This window comes from Nannobrachium achirus (assembly GCF_963921795.1).
Source record: "Nannobrachium achirus genome assembly, chromosome: 18".
NCBI lineage: Eukaryota > Metazoa > Chordata > Actinopteri > Myctophiformes > Myctophidae > Nannobrachium > Nannobrachium achirus.
In genome coordinates, this window is record NC_137825.1 from 55139426 (window position 1) to 55157608 (window position 18183).

General features: G+C 42.6%; 1 protein-coding gene across 1 annotated transcript in view; it reads right to left on the minus strand.

Moving 5' to 3' along the window:
* Positions 1-18183, minus strand: part of LOC308303194 (myosin phosphatase Rho interacting protein) — a 190946-nt gene that overhangs the window by 93234 nt on the left and 79529 nt on the right. The window contains exon 4 of the mRNA XM_080747518.1: positions 9805-9956. Coding sequence (XP_080603644.1) covers positions 9805-9956 — 152 coding nt within the window. The remainder of the gene's footprint in view (positions 1-9804; positions 9957-18183) is intronic.

Genomic DNA, 18183 nt, shown 5'->3' on the forward strand with positions numbered 1-18183 from the left:
CCCAAATGTTTTACTCAAAGTATCAATACTGCAGTATAGAAATACTCTGTACAAAGCAGACCCTGCAACTGCGGTGGTGTTAAAGCTATACTGTGTAAGTTGCTCAACTAGTGGTCAGAGCTGTATAGCAAACCGCGGTCGCGTCCGCGTCTTTCGGCCGTTTTTCGCCGCGGACCGGGCCTCTCACCCCCGCGTCTGCCTCCACCTCGCTGAGATCTATCTTTAGAGGGGTCCCTGGTTCCTGTGCGTTCAGGCATTCCGGAGAAACGGACTCTTTCACCCGAGTATGTTGTTGTTATGTTGAGGCAAGCTACTTCCTGAGAAGTCAGCAAGATGCGCCTGTGATTGGCCGGTAGTGTACCATGTGTTTATGATCTGCGATATGATTGGCCAACGTATACACAACGTATACAGATGATGCAGATTACGTCATTTTGCCGCGAAATTCTCCCCCCCTCACGGCTCATAGAAAACATATAAAGAGAAGGCTTTAGAAGCTGAAATTAACGGAGTGGGGGTTCTAAAACTTTAGCGATTTAACAGTTAGGACAATTTTAAGATTTGTTTTATAAAAAAAGTTACATGGTATGACTTTAAAGCTCGTAACGAAAAATGTCCTTTGAACAAATGCAGAAACTAAGCAATGCGTTCCAGAGAAGACCTGTCCATGACCGCCAATACCGCGACGACTTCAACTTCGCTGCGGGATTGAGCCACCTCTCACAAGCAACATGCGGGAGCTGGTCGCAGCCATACCTTAAATAATTTAGATGGAGCCAATTATGCGTCGCTAATTACGTTGATTTGCTTTTAATTCATATAATTATGTTAATTAGGCCCGTACTAACAAGCGTTGCTACAACGTTAATGCATTTCTGTAGCTCCTCGTTTGCTTTCAGCGCACTGGGGTGCTGTGTTTGTGTGAGGTTTAAAATGGTTATGTGTCTGGAGTGTGGCTTCATCGCTCGGCTTTCAGCCAGAATGTGTTCGACTAACAAGTTCACCACAACCTGGAATTTGTGTTATGCGCTTGGCATAAGCACAGTAGGTCCTGAGATGCTCCCAGCCCATCAACAGCTCTAGCACTAGGGCTGTCACAATTATTACATAATCGTCTAATCGTGATTATTTGACATTATCGCAATTATTTTGTCATAATCGTCATAATCGTGAATGTTGAAAAATGTCCGAAATAGTGGAAATAGCAGATCTACAAGCTCACAACGCGTCGCATCGCGACGCGTTGTGAGCTTGTAGATCGGCTATTTCCACTATCAAAGTTATTTTTTAAGTAGTAAGTTGTCAAATATGTCAGTAATTTCTTTGTATATTTAGGTTATGTGTCATATCTACCATGTACAACTTCAAAGCCTAAAAGCCAAACAGAAATGCAATTATCAACGACAAAAACACAATTAAATCGTTAATCGCCAATTATTTGAGTGACAATTAATCGTCATGTAAAATGTCATATCGTGACAGCCCTAATCTCAACTAAACCATTCATTCAAGGTAGGGCACAACCGAGTCACATTAATACCTAAAATCCCAAGTGCTTGTCAGGGTGGGGGTCCCCAGTTCAAATATCTTTATTTTGGGGGTCACAGCCTAAAAAGGTTTGAGAAGCCCTGGTAAATGGTAAATGGTAAATTGATATAGCGCTTTTATCCAAGGCGCTTTACATAGATTGTGCATTACATTCACCCATTCACACACATTCATACACCAGTGGCGGAAGAAACCATGCAAGGCACCAACCTGCTCACCGGGAGCAACTAGGGGTTCAGAGTCATGCTCAAGGACCCTTCGACATTAACTCAGGGGGAGCCCGGATTCGAACTGGGAACCCTTCGTGCTCTAATAACGGTTTCTCTACCCCTGAGCTATGCCGCTGAGCATTAACAAACTCATCCACCAGGGGCATTGACAACTCATTCTTATGACTTCCTATCTAGCCAAGCTTTATAAACTATGTCTTTTTTTAAAGAGAAAACAATAAAAAAATAAAAATAAGAGAATATTCGACTTCGGTGAACAACGTCGAAAAGTGACTTTGATATTCGAATATTCGAATATTTGGTGAATGCCCTAATTCAAGGAGGACTATTATGTTCAAAGTGAGGGCTCACAAGGACAACATATACAGTACACACAATAATACATGCTTTCCTGTTTGATAGCGAGAAGGACTCAATCACTACCATTAACATGACATAGAAAAATGGTGGCACCACCGGAACTAATTGAACCAATTAAGCCAATGCGTGTGGTGCAGAGAACTTGAGGCGTATCAGCTATCCCGCCATTGTCCGGCCGCTTTGTGAAAGAGCGTGAAAGCCCATTCAGTTGCTTGTGTACCGTGACACTCTACACCCGGCTGCAGACCTCCATCTGACATGGGCACAAAACGTACGAATGCGGCGTGCCTTTGTGAAGGCATTTTCGACATCAATCCAAAAGAAATACAATCTCAGCTTAAGGATATGATTACAGCAAAAACCCATGTTCTGGTTCATTGCCCTGGAGAGAGCAGGGCGGTACGGTGTGGTGGTACTGTACCAGTGGTGTCAGTTCAGCAAAAGCTAGGGTATGGCAAAGATGGGAGTCCTCATGGAAAAGAGGCATTACATTTTGTATAACACGGTTCTATTGTGAAAATAGCAGATCTACATGCTCATACCCAGGTTTCTACGGTTTCTTGGGCTGGATATGGCAGCCTGGAACGGTTGTTCAAGTGCAGCTAAACTTAAGCTCTGTCCACACCGGCGAATTAGCGAAAGCGACGTGAATAAGCGAACCAAAAAGGCGAAGAATTCGCCATTCGCCCTTTTCCATACACACCAAAAAGCGACGCGAATATGCGTATAATATTCGTTTAATTCGCCTAAAAACGAGGGGGCGATATCTGCCTGCATAGCCACATGAGAAAGGAGAAGAAAGGAGAGAGAGGAGAGGAGAGAGGAGAACGGAGACAGGGAAACAAATAAAACAATGGAAACTATATCCTCAAGTGATGATGAGACCTGGCCGTGGTTGTTAGCCTATTAAATAAGAAAAAGAACAGAAGAGACAAGTGACAACACGCGTTCTCCGTTCCCCCTCCCCTCAGCTCCGGCCGGGGGCAGAGTAGACAGGGTCGGTCAGTGTTTTATCATAGCCGGGTCGGAATGGCCGCATCACCCTCGGAATACGGGGCTGTCAATCATTATGTGTATTACCCGAGAGGACCCAAGAGGACCCGTATTGTGTGTGTACTTTCTGCTTTTTTATGCAAACTGTAAAGCAATCAATCAATGTGTGTGTGTGCGCGCGCTGGCGTGCGCTATAAGGAACGAACTAGGCTACTGGAGTTCTGTTTAACGTGTGTGCTGTGTTTAGGCTGGCCTGACCTAGGATCATGGTCTGTTAGCCGTGAGGCAGCGAGATGAATGGCTGTGTAACAGTGAGATGATAATGCTGGTCTAGGATCAGTTTAACAGCAGGGGTAAAAGATATTGGTGCGTGCGTAATGCATGCGTGATGCGTAGCCTGCTGCCAGGATGATGAGATAGCAGCCGCGACCGCGTACAAGTTAAACCATGACTTTACCTCTCTGTAGTTAGAAAATAGCCTAAAAGTATTCCTTTTAATCTCTGGCTTTTGTTTCGATCTTAATATTATAGATTCCTTGGTAGCCTTCTTCTGCCTGTCAATCAGTTAACAGCGCACGCTGCACGGCTGCAGTGAGCATGAAAGAGGGTTTTAATAATGATTAAATGGTTGGGTCTCTCGGAAATAAAAGGATTTCGGTCTGTAAAAAAAGAAAGTCAGTGTAAAGTAACTAAAAGTAGCCTACATTTACTTGAGTAGCCTGTACTTGTAGGTATTTGTACTTGAGTCAAATTTCCAGTACTTTCCTTCTAATCGACTCATTTCGGATCCTATTGTAGGCTATTTAATACCCAGCGATTTATTTTTAAACATTAGTCTTTTTGCAGATATAAAGTAGCCTACAATAACAAACACATAAACCATGCTTTTACCGGTAAGACATTCGAGTAGGCTACTTTTTCCAAGCAGCCACGCAGATGAGACACGGAAAAGGAGAACGACACTGTTCCCCTCGGCCTCAATGTAACGTGAAGGTCCCTCCACCATTCTCTCTCTCTCTCTCTTGAAATAGGGTAGAGTGAGCTTACTTTGATACAGAGAGAGAGAGGAATTCGCCTTTGAACGTTCGCTTAATTCGACACAAGGGCGAATAAAAAACAGACCCCTTTTCGCTTTTTCGAAATTCGCGTTTGGTGTGGATGCTTCCATTGACTTTATAAGGTTTTAAACAAAAGGCGAATAATACGCTAATTCGCTATTCGCCAATTCGCCCTCAGTGTGTACGAGGCTTTAGCATGGTAGTAAACGTTCCACAATTAACAATAATGAATTGCACCTGTGCAGCAGACCTGCGGAACCTGGGAATATACCATTTTGTCAAGATGGTGAGAATACAAGTGTGGAGAATATAATTATGATACCTTGTTAAAGTGACCATTATGTTACATTTTGCATTTGTAGTTATTTTACTGTAATTTAACAACACTAGAAGTCTAGAGTTCAGGCCGCTGCGCGGCCCTCACCACCATGTTGCGGCAGTGTGGTGTGTGTAATGGCCAAATATGTTTTTTTTGAGAGAAAAAAGTTTTTTGAGAAAAAAAAGTTTTTTGAGAAAAAAAAAGTTTTTTGAGAAAAAAACATTTTTGAGAAAAAAAAAGTTGAGAATTTTTTTTTTTTTTAAATAACGTATTGGTGATGCGATGACGTGGTGTATACGGATGTTACTGCGATTGAGGTGAAAGAGAAAAGTGGAAAGTTGTGAGCTAACTATTAGCTATTTTTGTGTGTGTGAGTGTGAGTGTGAGTGTGAGTGTGAGTGTGTGGTGTGTGTGAGGAGAGAGAGAGAGAGAGGGAGAGAGAGAGAGAGAGAGAGAGAGAGAGAGAGAGAGAGAGAGAGAGAGAGAGAGAGAGAGAGAGAGAGAGAGATAGAGAGAGAGAGAGAGAGAGAGAGAGAGTGTGTGTGTGTGTGTGTGTGTGTGTGTGTGTGTGTGTGTGTGTGTGTGTGTGTGTGTGTGTGTGTGTGTGTGTGTGTGTGTGTGTTCTGGCTACGCCCCCCTCGGTTGAAATTGGATCCGCCGGTCCCATAGCTGGGAATACGAGCCAATGGACGGCGGTCACCGGTCACCATGGCAACGGGGGGCCAATGATAGAGTTATGGGCGGTATTATTCCCTACGTTCTGACAACTACCTATGAGTTGAAGTGGATGTGAAGTGGGCGTGAATGGGCTTGGAAGTGGGATGCGGCTCTTAGAGGAATGTATATGTTACAGTATGTTCAAGAAACCAGTAAAAGTTGTCAAGGAGCACTCGTTTTGACGTTCACCACACACTAATCACCACCAGATGGCGACGTCAGCCACTGCTCTGCCATTCACCAGAGTGTATATAAGAGAGTTACGTCACGCTTTGAACTCGCCGCAGACCGGAAGTGTTTACTCTTTATTTACTAGCCTAGCCTAGCCTAGCCTAGCCTAGCCTAGCCTAGCCATTAGCTCCATTGTAGTCACTTGGACAGGGCGTTTAACGTGCGCTTGCCCAGGCCTTACGGCCTGGGCATAAATATAACGATTGCATTCACCACGGCTTCGTAACTCGCGCGGCGCTCCGCCGGCCGCGCGGCCCTGGCCCGCTCTTCGCGGCCACTCGCGCCTGCGGCGCTCGGGGGCAAAGAGCAGGACCAAGGTCCGCTGGCCTTCGCGCCGCTTGGGGCTTCGTGGACCCAGGGGGGCCTCGTAACTCGTTTGGGCTTCGTGGATACAGGGGGGCTTCGGTAGCCGCTCGCAGTGTCGTGGACAATAGAGCGGCGCACCGCCTGGAGTACGTTGTCTGTGGCGACCGCTTGCTCCGCCCCGTGCCGCACCACGAGTGCTCCGCGTCTCGAATGTGCTGTTTCTCTAATATACTATGACATATATAAGATAAGATAATAACCAGCGCAGATAGACAAAAAAGACATTCATGGGTTTATATTTAAAAGTAACTTTATTTTCCCCCCTGGACCCAGGGTATGGCAGCTGCATACCCCTGCCATACCCAATTGACGCCCCTGGCAGACACAGTACTTTAGGTCAGACTGAAGTCGTTTGCCAACTGGAGTATTATTCTTACAGACTCGCAGACAAAGAAATACGGAGTAGGAGGCCTAATCTAAAATCGGTTCCCCCGGCCTACCGGGTTATGACTTGCAAAAACCACAGCCGTATCTTTTTGGTCATTTGAGCTTCATAACGGCGGCAAACACTTAAGGGCAAGCCGGATTTATGTGGGAGTCACTGAAAGGGCATTAATTGCGACTTTTACGGCTGTTGCGTATAATCTCCCCCTGCAGTAGTTGAGAGAGCGTTTTCAAGCATTTCAATGTGTGTGCTTACCAGTTCTCCACTGCAAGGGGGTAGGGTGGGATGATATGAAAATGTCACATCACGATTATTGTGACAAAATAAATCGCGATTTACGATATTATCGCGATAATCAAAATCCATTATCCTGAGGGTGGCAACGCGACGCGCTGTGAGCTTGTAGATCGGCAAATCTTTAAGCTCTCTAAATCTATATATCTATTTTTTGGCAAAGACATTGATAGAGAGTAAAACGAAACTGTATCAAGTACGTATATTATAAGTACCTTTTACTAATTATAGAGGGTTTAAGTGGTAGCCTATACCGGCTATGCAGCTCGGCAAATAAAAGGTGAATTGATCCCAGTGCATGACTGAGGATGACATCACAATAATGTCATCTCAACGATACGATTATCGTTAGTGTTTTTTTGCCACGATAAACGAGAATATCGGTTCCATCCCTACAAGGGGGACGAGGGAGGGAGGTGAGAGGAAGTCAGGAGAGAGAGAGAGAGAGAGACAGAGAGAGAGAGAGAGAGAGAGAGAGTCAAAGGCCCAACCACAAACGAGGAAGAAAAACTGAAAAGAATCTTTTAGGCTGGGTGATTGTCGTGTGGCCAAGCTTCGGTCAGATGGTGACTAGGGATGGGACGATACGCGATATTATCGTTTATCGTGATAAAAACACTCACAATAATGGTAGCGTGGAGATTTAATTTATCATGATATCGTCCTCCGTCATGCACTGGGATCAATTCACCTTTTATTGCCGAGCTGCATATCCGGTACCACTTAAACCCTTTGTAATTGGTAAAAGGTACTTATAATATACATACTTGAAACAGGCTTTTTCCCCACTCTCTATCAAATGTCTTGGCCAAAAAATAGCCAATCTACAGGATCACAACTTGTTGTGAGCTTGTAGATCTGCTATTTTTTGGAAAATGTTCCGCCCCAGGATAATGGATTTTGATTATCGCGATAATATCGTAAATCGCGATTTCTTTTGTCACAATAATCTTGATATGAAATGTTCATATTGTCCCATCCCTCATGGTGACACCCTCACAGCAACATGCTTGCTACATGGCACAGAACCAGGGAGTGGGTAGCAAGGGTGCGGGAAAAGTGGGATGGGGACGTTAACAGAGCATGTGGCATAACAGAGCGCGGGGGCTGTGTGACTCGGAGGGACTTGGCTATGAATAGCTGTATTAAAAAAAAGGTACATGGTGTAGGAACCAGGTATGGCAGCGCAGTGCAGAATTGAGATGTTTTTTGGGAGAGTGGAGAGTGCAGCTTGCAGATGAAATGCTGGATTACGCCCAGTCTTTACGGTGCTCAGGTTAAAGAGGTGGTGCCATAGTTTTGTACTTTTTCAGTTTTTCATGTGTCTAGGAGGTTGAAAGTACTTCATTAGACCCCCTGATGTGATTTTTTGGAGAAATGATGTATTCTCTTAGTATTTGTTTGTTTTCTCTTGGAGGCTGCCCCTTGTGGTCAAAAGTGTCAGTTAAAAAACACAGATACTAAGTGTGTCACAGTATCAACTCCTCCCCAATTGCCATTCACCCAACACTGTGGGGTGTGGCTATATCAGCTGGGTCACCACCCACCATGCCATCCATGCATACTTAATGAACTGGGGGTGTGGCCACATAAAAACCCAATTTTAACTCTTTCTGTATACTTTTTTGGAAAAAATCTTCCTCCTAGTATAATCATTATACCTGATAATCATGTTTTAGAGGGGGGGGGGGGGAATCATGGCACCACCTCTTTAAAGCACTGGACAGGTACACACACTTGTCTACTAAGGCTGGGCGATATTAGGAAAACCTTCTATATTTGATAACGTTGTTGAATACCTCGATATCGATATTACTCACGATATTAGTAAAAACAATTACATTGTATAGTTTTTAATGTTTTTTTTTTCTGCTTTAGATCCACTGCCTGCCTAACCCAGATAATGAATAGCATATCAATGCTTGCACACTGCACAGTACACTTAGAATAAAGAAATGAAATGCCTTATTTCCATTTTCCAACAATGTTTTTGTTGAAATAACTACCTGGTTACAGATAGACTGCTTTTTTGGATGTGCTACATGCATGCATAGTGTGTCTGTTAATTAATTTGGCACATACACCAATACCTAATTTCAAGCCATTTTCGTCGATATGTATACCTCGCAAGTTGATACCTCAATATCGATAATTCTTCGATATATTGCTCAGCCTTACTGTCTACGCATACAATCAGCTGCGTATCCATTATTGTGTCTTATCCACCGCAGAATCCTGAGAGTTAATTTAACTCTGAGAGTCTGAGAGTGTCAGAATTCATCTAGGCATGGTGTAGTGTCTAATGTTTTCCAGTGACAGAGAGGGGCAGAGTTAGGCCCAGTAAAAGAGAGGCTCGGAAAGGGACCACTGGAAGAATGTGCACTGTCATTGCAGTGTGGATTACAGCACTTTGGGAAGTACAGCAGAGAAGGCAGCAGGGGGCAGTGGTGGCACCCGTCTCTCACTCTCTCCCTCTCCCCACATTCTCCCCTGACTACCTTGACTTACTTGAAAATATGTATACAAAAAAATACAAAAAAGAGGAAAAGAAAAGGTTCTAAAATAGAACCTTTCTACAACGAGATTTATGTTTAATGTTTAATTTATGTTTAATTGACTACAACAGTACTTTGTGCACACTTGTTTCCCAATACAGAAGCAAATTAAACACATACAAAGTATATTCTAATCACATACCTATATTGGGCATGCCATTACAGGCTAAAAAAAAATTAAGAAAAAAATACAAAACAGTAGACAAGCAGTAGACAAGCTCACAATGTGTAGCATTGTGAGCTTGTAGATCTGTTATTTCTTTGCTATGAATACAGGTGTGCCTTCAGATTTTGACTTGTCCAAAAGTTCGAAAACATGCTGTTAAAACCGTACAAAAAGGGAGATCAAGAGATTGATCCCCAGTTTTTAACCATTTCTATTATGAACTAGCTACTTCAATAAAGGCTTTTTCATTGTTTTCCCCAGAAGAGTGCCTTGTGTAAGCCATTTTCCATGAGAGGGAGTGGGTTGTTGGCTGATTTACCACTGTTTCTACCACTTCTACCATATAAATGAAAGAAAACACAGTTGTAACTTGCAAGGTTATTTAGTTACAATCAACTGCAACACAACAGTGGGCGGGGTACATGAGCCAACTCAAGGTTGTTGACTGATTTACCACTGTTTTAAGCCAATCAGAATCCAGTATCTGAACATGTGACCACAACAAGTGGTAGAAAAAGGCTTTTCCACCGTTTTCACCAGAAGAGTGCCTTCATTAGTTTTCTTCCTTTGTTGATGGCTTACCCATTGATGATTTCTTTGCATTCTGCCCGTATGAAGTGCTCTTTGTCGGGGGTGAGGATGCACAGGGAGTTCTTCTGGCCCGTCCTGGACTCTCCATCGATGACGTCAGAACACAGGTTCATGTTGATGGTGCCCTGGGGGAGTGTGCTGGGCTGCAGAGCGGGAGCGGGACAGAGAGATGGACAAAGTGTTAACCCATTTAGGCCTAGAATTAGAAGGATTCAAAAGACACTTATAGAATCGGGTCAAAATTGTAACGTTCACGACTTTTCAAAAATAGCAGATCTACGAGCTCGCAGCGCGGCACTCGGTGCCGCGCTGCGAGCTTGTATATCTGCTATTTTTCAATAGTTAAAGCATAAAATAATGATACACAAAATGTGTACCCGTTCTAAATGGGTTAACGTAGGGTGAGGTATTTCATTCTCTGCCCGTGTTCAACAATCATCCCTGGTTATTTTGGGAGGAAAAGATCCTGATCCATCAATAGGGCTGCCACAATTATTACATAAAAATCGTCTAATCGCAATTATTTGACAAGATCGCAATTCTTTTGTGATAACCGTCATAATCGTTTATATGTTGGCATAATGTATGTTCAAACATTTAAAAAATAGAGGAAATAGCAGATCTACAAGCTTACAATGTGTCGCATCGCGATGCATTGTGAGCTTGTAGATCGGCTATTTCCACTATCAATGTTCTTTTTACAGTGTAAAGTTGTCAAATATGTCCTTCATTTCTTTGTATATTTAGGTTACGTGTCATATCTGCCATGTGCAACTTCAAAGTCTACAAGCCAAACAGAAATGTAAGTGTCAACGACAAAAACGCAATTAAATCGTTAATCGCAATTATTTGAGTGACAATTAATCGTCAAAATGTCATAAACTCGACAGCCCTACCCATCAAGTTTCAAAGCAATGATGCAACAGTACTGTTGATCATGAGTCAACTATAGAAAAGATCTCAAGATTTCATCAATAGTGTGTTTATTGTTTAAATACATTTTTTGGGGTGTTTTTTATGGACTTCTTACTTGTTACTCCTCACTGCTCTGCTTTACCAGATGACTAAAGCCTGATTTATAGTTACTTGCATGCCAGGGCCGCTGCCCAAAAACAGCAGATCTACAAAACCTCCGTCTATTTTCGATGTGTGACGCGATGTGCGACCAGGCATATAAATCAGGCGTAACATTACGAGCAATCAATAAGAAGAGCAGGATGTAATGTTGGCTGTGATCCTAGAATCATCATGCAAGAGAGAAGTGCCTGTACAGGAAGCGTGTGTTCATTTTATCTGCCCTGTGATATCTCTCCGAGAGGTGAGAAGCCAACTATGCTAGCAGTTGCGTCAGTTCAGAAAAAGCTAAGGTATGGCAACATGACTGGTGTCTTGCACGCGCGCGAGGGCGCGCGTGCAAGACACCAGTCATGTTGCCATACCTTAGCAACAGGCACAATGAAAAGTACATTTTATTATTTCCCCCGGTAGCCAAGGTATGGCAGCTGCCATAGCTTGCCATACCCAACTGACGCCTCTGTATGCTAGGACTTCAAAATGTACTTGCGTAAAAGTAGGAAAGTGTTGACATCAAAATGTACTTAAAAGTACCAAAAGTAAAAGTACAAACTGTTTGAAAATAGCAGACCTAAAAGCTTGTAGATGAAATAGCCGAGGGATAAAATAGGGCTAAAGTGGTTTATGTATGTTTAATAATATTATAATTTTTATCTGCACAGTACAGTAACTAGTAACATTACATTTTGTATAACATGGTTCTAATGTGAAAATAGCAGATCTACATGTTCACAACGCGTAATATTTGACAATTTGGCCAACCTCTATACACTTAAACTTTATGTTGGTTTGTTTACTGTTGAGAGAGAAAACATTCTTGAGAACCACTGATGTAAAGTGTTCAAATAAATGTAGTGGAGTAAAAGTACAATATTTGGACCCGAGATGTAGTGGAGTAGAAGTAAAAGTATTGGAAATTGGAAATACTCAAGTAAAGTAGACATACCTCAAAAGTGTACATAAGTGCAGTACTTGAGTAAATATACTGAGTATATTGAGTTACTACAGTAAAGACACCATCAATCATCCATAAACAACGCGACCGCCGGACAGACAGAATAATACGTGCCTGTGTACGCCGAGTCAGGACTTTACATGCAAGTTTATGTAAATACACAATGGCTTTGTGCAATGTGGACACAGCCCATTTACAATCAATGGAGGCTTGTTGGCTCCACTCGGCAAAAGATAAGGATCTATTTGTGGCGCATTTCATAGAACGGCTCGATGAATCTCTGCTGAACCAGTCACGTTCCACAGTAATATACTAGTTTTTATTATTTGCACGTGCCAGTCGAATGCTTGTGCGACATTTTGACCACTTTGTAAAGACGCCATGCCCAAAGCAGAAAGATATTCCGTGCACGTTATCACCTCGATAATCTGACTTCTGCTTAGTCTGACCTCCGAATGACTTAGTCCAGCAATGGGAGAAGCCAGCCAGGCACGTACGTGCACACATAGACATCAAAGGGGGCTTGAGCCCCCTGCCCTTTTATCCGTCTGTAAAAAGTGCCCTCTCCGGACCATGAATGCAGTTTTTACTAGGGTGAAAGAAATGCAAATGCCCTCTTTCCATGCCATACCTGAAGGCAGCATTCAAGAGAATTGCCTTGTCCAAACTCTCCTGAACTTGAATGCAGCATCTTGTGTTGAAATACCGTAATCTCATCACTCGGTGTAGAAATCCATGCCGCAACGCCACATCTCCAGTATTGACTTGCTTATGCTTACCGTAATTGCTGGACTATAAGCCGCACCTGAATATAAGCCGCACCAGCTAAATTTAGAACAAAAAAATAAATGTTTACATATAGGCCTATAAGCCGCACCTGACAATAAGCCGCAGGTGTCCTCTCTGCTTCCTGCTAGAGCGCCCCTGGTAAAAATGTATATATAAATCATTGTCAAAGACCATTGTAAAACGAACTAACTAGCCGTGAGCTGTAAAAATCTCTATACAAGCCACACCGGTGTATAAGCCGCAGGGTTCAAAACATGGGAAAAAAGCTGCGGCTTATAGTCCGGCAATTACGGGTAGTTCAGTGTAGGATCAAGCTTGGAGGTCCGCTATTTTCGATATTTTCACCAAAAGGCCCTTTTAGAAATTTCAGCCCCTGCCTCTCTAACATTCTCTGCACGTCCCTGGGAGAAGCCCCTGATAAGCTCAAGTTCATTGAAGGATTTGTATTTGCTCAATGGAGTAACGCCGGGCGCTGCCTATACGCAGAGTGCGCCAGGCACGGGCAGCTGTTTGAACAACCTTTGCTTCCTACCTTCTCCGCTCTAAAAATACGGGTAGAATTACAGGCACCAGAATGCCACAGAGGTCTCTCTCGAGCCATCAGTAACAAGGAGGTGCCCACGGATAGTAAATTACACCCAATCGGCCAATCTGCATACAGTAGGAGATTAAATTAAATTAAAAGGCATCAGGATCAAGTTAGCGAGTGACGGAAGAAATCCGGCTTGCCCAACATGTGAGGCTTAACCATAGGCTGTCAGTCACGGAGCAATTTAAGCCTAAGGATGGTCCTTGATGTGGACAGAGAAGTCAATGGTTAACAGTTTGCGGTAATCCCACCCAAAGGGTGGTTGCGAGGCCCCGTTTACCCCCGTTACTGCCGCTAAATGGAACTTTCATTCGCCCTTCGCTTAAAGGACAACTTTAGTTTTTTACAACAAGGGTTCATATTTTAGATTGTAATTAAAGAATATAAAAGATGAGTGTTAAAATTATTTAATTTACTTCTTTCTATTGTTTTAGGGATTCTTATTTCAGTGGTTAGGGGCATGCGTACAAGTGGCTAAATATGTCATTTTACACAGAATAAGCCCATTCCCAAGATACAACGCAACCTTTCATGGTTGGATGTGACTGGGGGCTAGAAGTGTTACTGTAAATAGCAATAAAGAAACTGCTGGCTTATTGTGTCTAAAAAGACATATTTAGCCACTTGTATGCATGCCCCCATGCGTACACATGCCCCACATTTTAGCACAGTAAACAAGATAAAACAATAGAACGAAGCAAATGAAAACATGTTAACACTCACTTTTTCTTTTCTCTAATTACAATCTAAAATATGAAACCTTGTTGTAAAAAAACAAAGTTGTCCTTTAACATGGCCCATGCGGCAGCGATGGATCGCGTTGTCAAACAAACGGGTTAGCACACAGGGAATGGTAGCCACTAGCTAATATGCATAACGTTTACAGAGAAAAAAGACTGGACCGTGATGAGCCAAGACTATAACAGATCAGATAAGAGACATAAAAGCTGCTACTGTATCTGGAACTTGTTTTGTTGTGTACAGTATCTAGGGCTGTCACGATTATGACATTTTACATGACGATTATTTGTCACTCAAATAATTGCGATTAACGATTTAATTGTGTTTTTGTCGTTGACAATTACATTTCTGTTTGGCTTTTAGGCTTTGAAGTTGCACATGGTAGATATGACACATAACCTAAATATACAAAGAAATTACTGACATATTTGACAACTTATGCTTTAAAAAGAACATTGATAGTGGAAATAGCCGATCTACAAGCTCACAACGCGTCGCGATGCGACGCGTTGTGAGCTTGTAGATCTGCTATTTCCACTATTTCTGACTTTCTTTTAAATATATGAACATTTTTCAACATGGAAACGATTATGACGATTATGAAAAATAATCACGATTATGTCAAAAAATCACGATTGGACGATTATGTAATAATTGTGACAGCCCTATGTGTATCTTAGAGTAAGTCAATGAGGTGGTAGGTGTTCCATCTCAGCTCAAGAAGACAAAGATCTGTCTTAAATGCGGGAAAAAACAAGACCCGGATTTAGGGCTGTCACAATTTTTTTGCATCATCGTCATAATCGTTTCCATGTTGAGAAATGTTAATATAGTTTCAAACACATTCAAAAGGTAGTGTAAATAGAAGATCTACAAGCTCACAACGCGCCGTGATGCGACACGTTGTGAGCTTGTAGTTCGGCTGTTTCCACTATCAATGTTCTTTTTTAAGTCTAAAGTTGTCAAATATGTCAATAATCTCTTTGTATATTTAAAGCCATACTGTGTAAGATGCCCAACTAGTGGTCATTAGCCCTATAGCAAACCGCGGTCGCGTCCGCGTCTTTCGGACGTTTTTCGTACCTTCAGACCCCCGCGTCTGCCTCCACCTCGCTGAGATCTATCTTTTAAGGGGTCCCTTGTTCCTGTGCGTTCAGTAATTCCAGAGATACGGACTCCTTCACCCTGCCTGGTAGGCGAAATTACCTAGAGAAGGGATGGTACAAACGGGCGACAACAAATATGGCTGCCATAGCGACCCCACTTCAAGATGCGCTGTGATTGGCCGGCAGTTGTATAACCCTCGCTGTGATTGGCCGGTAGTGTGATGACGCAATTTTGGCGCGAGATCCGGTCCACGGCAAGGATCTCAGTTTACATACAGAGAAGGCTTTACAGGCTGAAATTCACGGCGCGGATCTTCTAAAACTTTTGTGATTTAATAGTTAGGAGAATTTTAAGATTTGTTTTATAAAAAAAGTTACATAGTACAACTTTAAGTTATGTATCATAAATGAAGCGTCAGCGTTAGTTTATGCAGGACATGGGAGTCAAGTTGCTGCTCAGCTGTAGTCAGTTGTCAGTCAGCTCTGTTCTCATACCTCATTAACATATCTGCTGGTCATTATGTCACATGACTGCCTTAGTCCAATCAAAGCTCTCATCAGTAGGGGAGGCTCCTTTAAATAGAGCTTGCTTTCCCTACCAATGCTTGGTTCCGGAGCTTCGGAATCATTTGCTGCTTGCATCCTCCTCCACCCCAGCCTCCACCTTTTATCAGTCTGACTAAGCTCAAACACTTGTGATTGTCTGATTAAGTTACATGTCAATGTAAAGTACTGCGATCTTGACTAAGTTTCATGTCAATGTTGTTAAGCTCAATACTGTGATTTTGACTAAGTTCATGTCAATGTTGTTAAGCTCAATACTGTGATTTTGACTAAGTTCATGTCAATGTTAAACTCAATACTGTGATTTGACTATGTTACATGTCATGGTTATTGCTATTATTTTGCTATTCTATCCCTATGGGGGGTATTGTTATGCGTTCCCTGATTTTGCTAAGCATGCTCAGAAAAGCCTGCACAAAATTCAGGGAGCATCTCCGAACGCGGAGCCCTTCAAACGCCAAAATTAACTGCATTCCATTTATGCAATAAATGGTTAAATCTGCTTGACCTGTATTCAGTTTATGCAATAAATGGTTAAATCTTCTTGACGTGAATGTTCGTGCCTAAATTGCCATGTTCAACTTCAAAGCCTAAAAGCCAAACAAAAATGTAATTGTCAACGACAAATACACAATTAAATCGTTAATCGCAATTATATTTATATTTAAGGGGTGCCCCGAGACAAAAAAAGTTTGGGAACCCCTGTTGTAGCGCGACCGTTTTCTACAGCGCTCCTCACGTCCCTCATACTGTAACATCAAAAGCATGGCGCGTAAGAAAATTCCTCAGACAGCTTAGGTCGAGTACCAGCCAAGACAAGGAGTGATGTCATTCGTGTCCCATTATAATTTTGACGTCCATAATGCATGCGGTCTTAACCCATTTAGAACGGGTACACATTATTGTGTATCATTATTTTATGCTTTAACTATTAAAAAATAGCAGATATACAAGCTCACAGCGCGGCACCGAGTGCCGCGCTGCGAGCTTGTAGATCTGCTATTTTTGAAAAATCGTGAAAATTAGAATTCTGACCCGATTCTATAAGTGTCTTTTGAATCCTTCTAAGGTTTTTTTGAAAAAACTATGTTTCTATGTCAGCAATCTGGCCAGCCATCGTCAAAGAAAAGGTCCATTTCACTTAAATGGAGCTCAGTTAGTCTGTTCTTCTTGAGAGACTACTATGTCAGTGGTTCTCAAACCTTTTCATGTGAAGGACCCCCAAAATGATATGTATTTGGCCATGGACCCCCATCTCAAAATATTTAGTTCCAGGGACCCCCCCCCCCAGAAGCAAAATTTGAGTTACAAACGTTCGCTTTGAAAATACATATATTCAAAAACTTGCACGCATTTTCACGACTTTAAAAAAAAATAGCAGATCTACAAGCTCACAGCGCGGCACTCGGTGCCGCGCTGTGAGCTTGTATATCTGCTATTTTTCACTGGTTAAAGCATTCAATAATTCTAGGCCTAAATGGTCTTAAAAACCCTTGCAGGGTGTGGCGTGAGTAGGCCTGTCACAATGAATACATCCTGTAATCGTCTAATCACAAAATTATTTAACATTAATCGCAATTATTTTGTCATAATCGTTTCCATGTTGAAAACTCTTTATATTTTCAAACATTTACAAAAATAAGTGTAAATAGCAGATCTACAAGCTCACAATGCATCGCGATGCGGCGCGCTGTGAGCTTGTAGATCGTCCATTTCCACTATCAATGTTCCTTGTAAAGTATAAAGTTGTCGAATATGTCAGTACCGGCAATTTCTTTGTATATTTAGGTTACGTGTCATATCTGCCACGTGCAACTTCACGGCCTACGAGCCAAAACAGAAATGCAATTGTCAACGACAAAAAAACACAATTAAATCGTTTATCGCAATTATTTGAGTGACAGTTAATCGTCATGGGGAAAAAAATGTCATAATCGTGATCGACAGCCCTATAGGCACCTGATACGGAGGTGCAGGGGCGTCACGAGGGGTAGGAAAGTGGGACTGAGTTACCAGGGCCCAAGGTGGAGGGGCCCTAATAACTTTAGCTATTGAAAAATAGCAGATATACAAGCTCACAGCGCGGCACCGAGTGCCGCGCTGCGAGCTTGTGGATCTGCTATTTTTGAAAAGTCGTGAAAATGTGCGCAAATCTTTGAATATATGTATTTTTTAGGTGAACATTTGTAACTCAAATTTTGCTTCTGGGGGTTCCAGCTGGAACTAAATATTTTGAGATGGGGGGGGGGGGTCCTTCACATGAAAGAGTTTGAGCATCACTGACATGGAAACATAGGTTTCTTGGCACACGTTTTCAAGATTTGTCAAAAATAGCAGATCTACAAGCTCGCAGCGCGGCACTCGGTGCCGCGCTGTGAGCTTGTATATCTGCTATTTTTCAATAGTTAACATTCATGGGGGGCCCGCGGTGAATCCTTGTACCCGGGGCCCAGAGTTTGGTGTGACGCCCCTGCGGAGGTGAGAGGCCAGGGTAACAGCTGGGCCTGACAGACAGATGGGCAGACAAACACACAGACAGACAGACAGTGGGA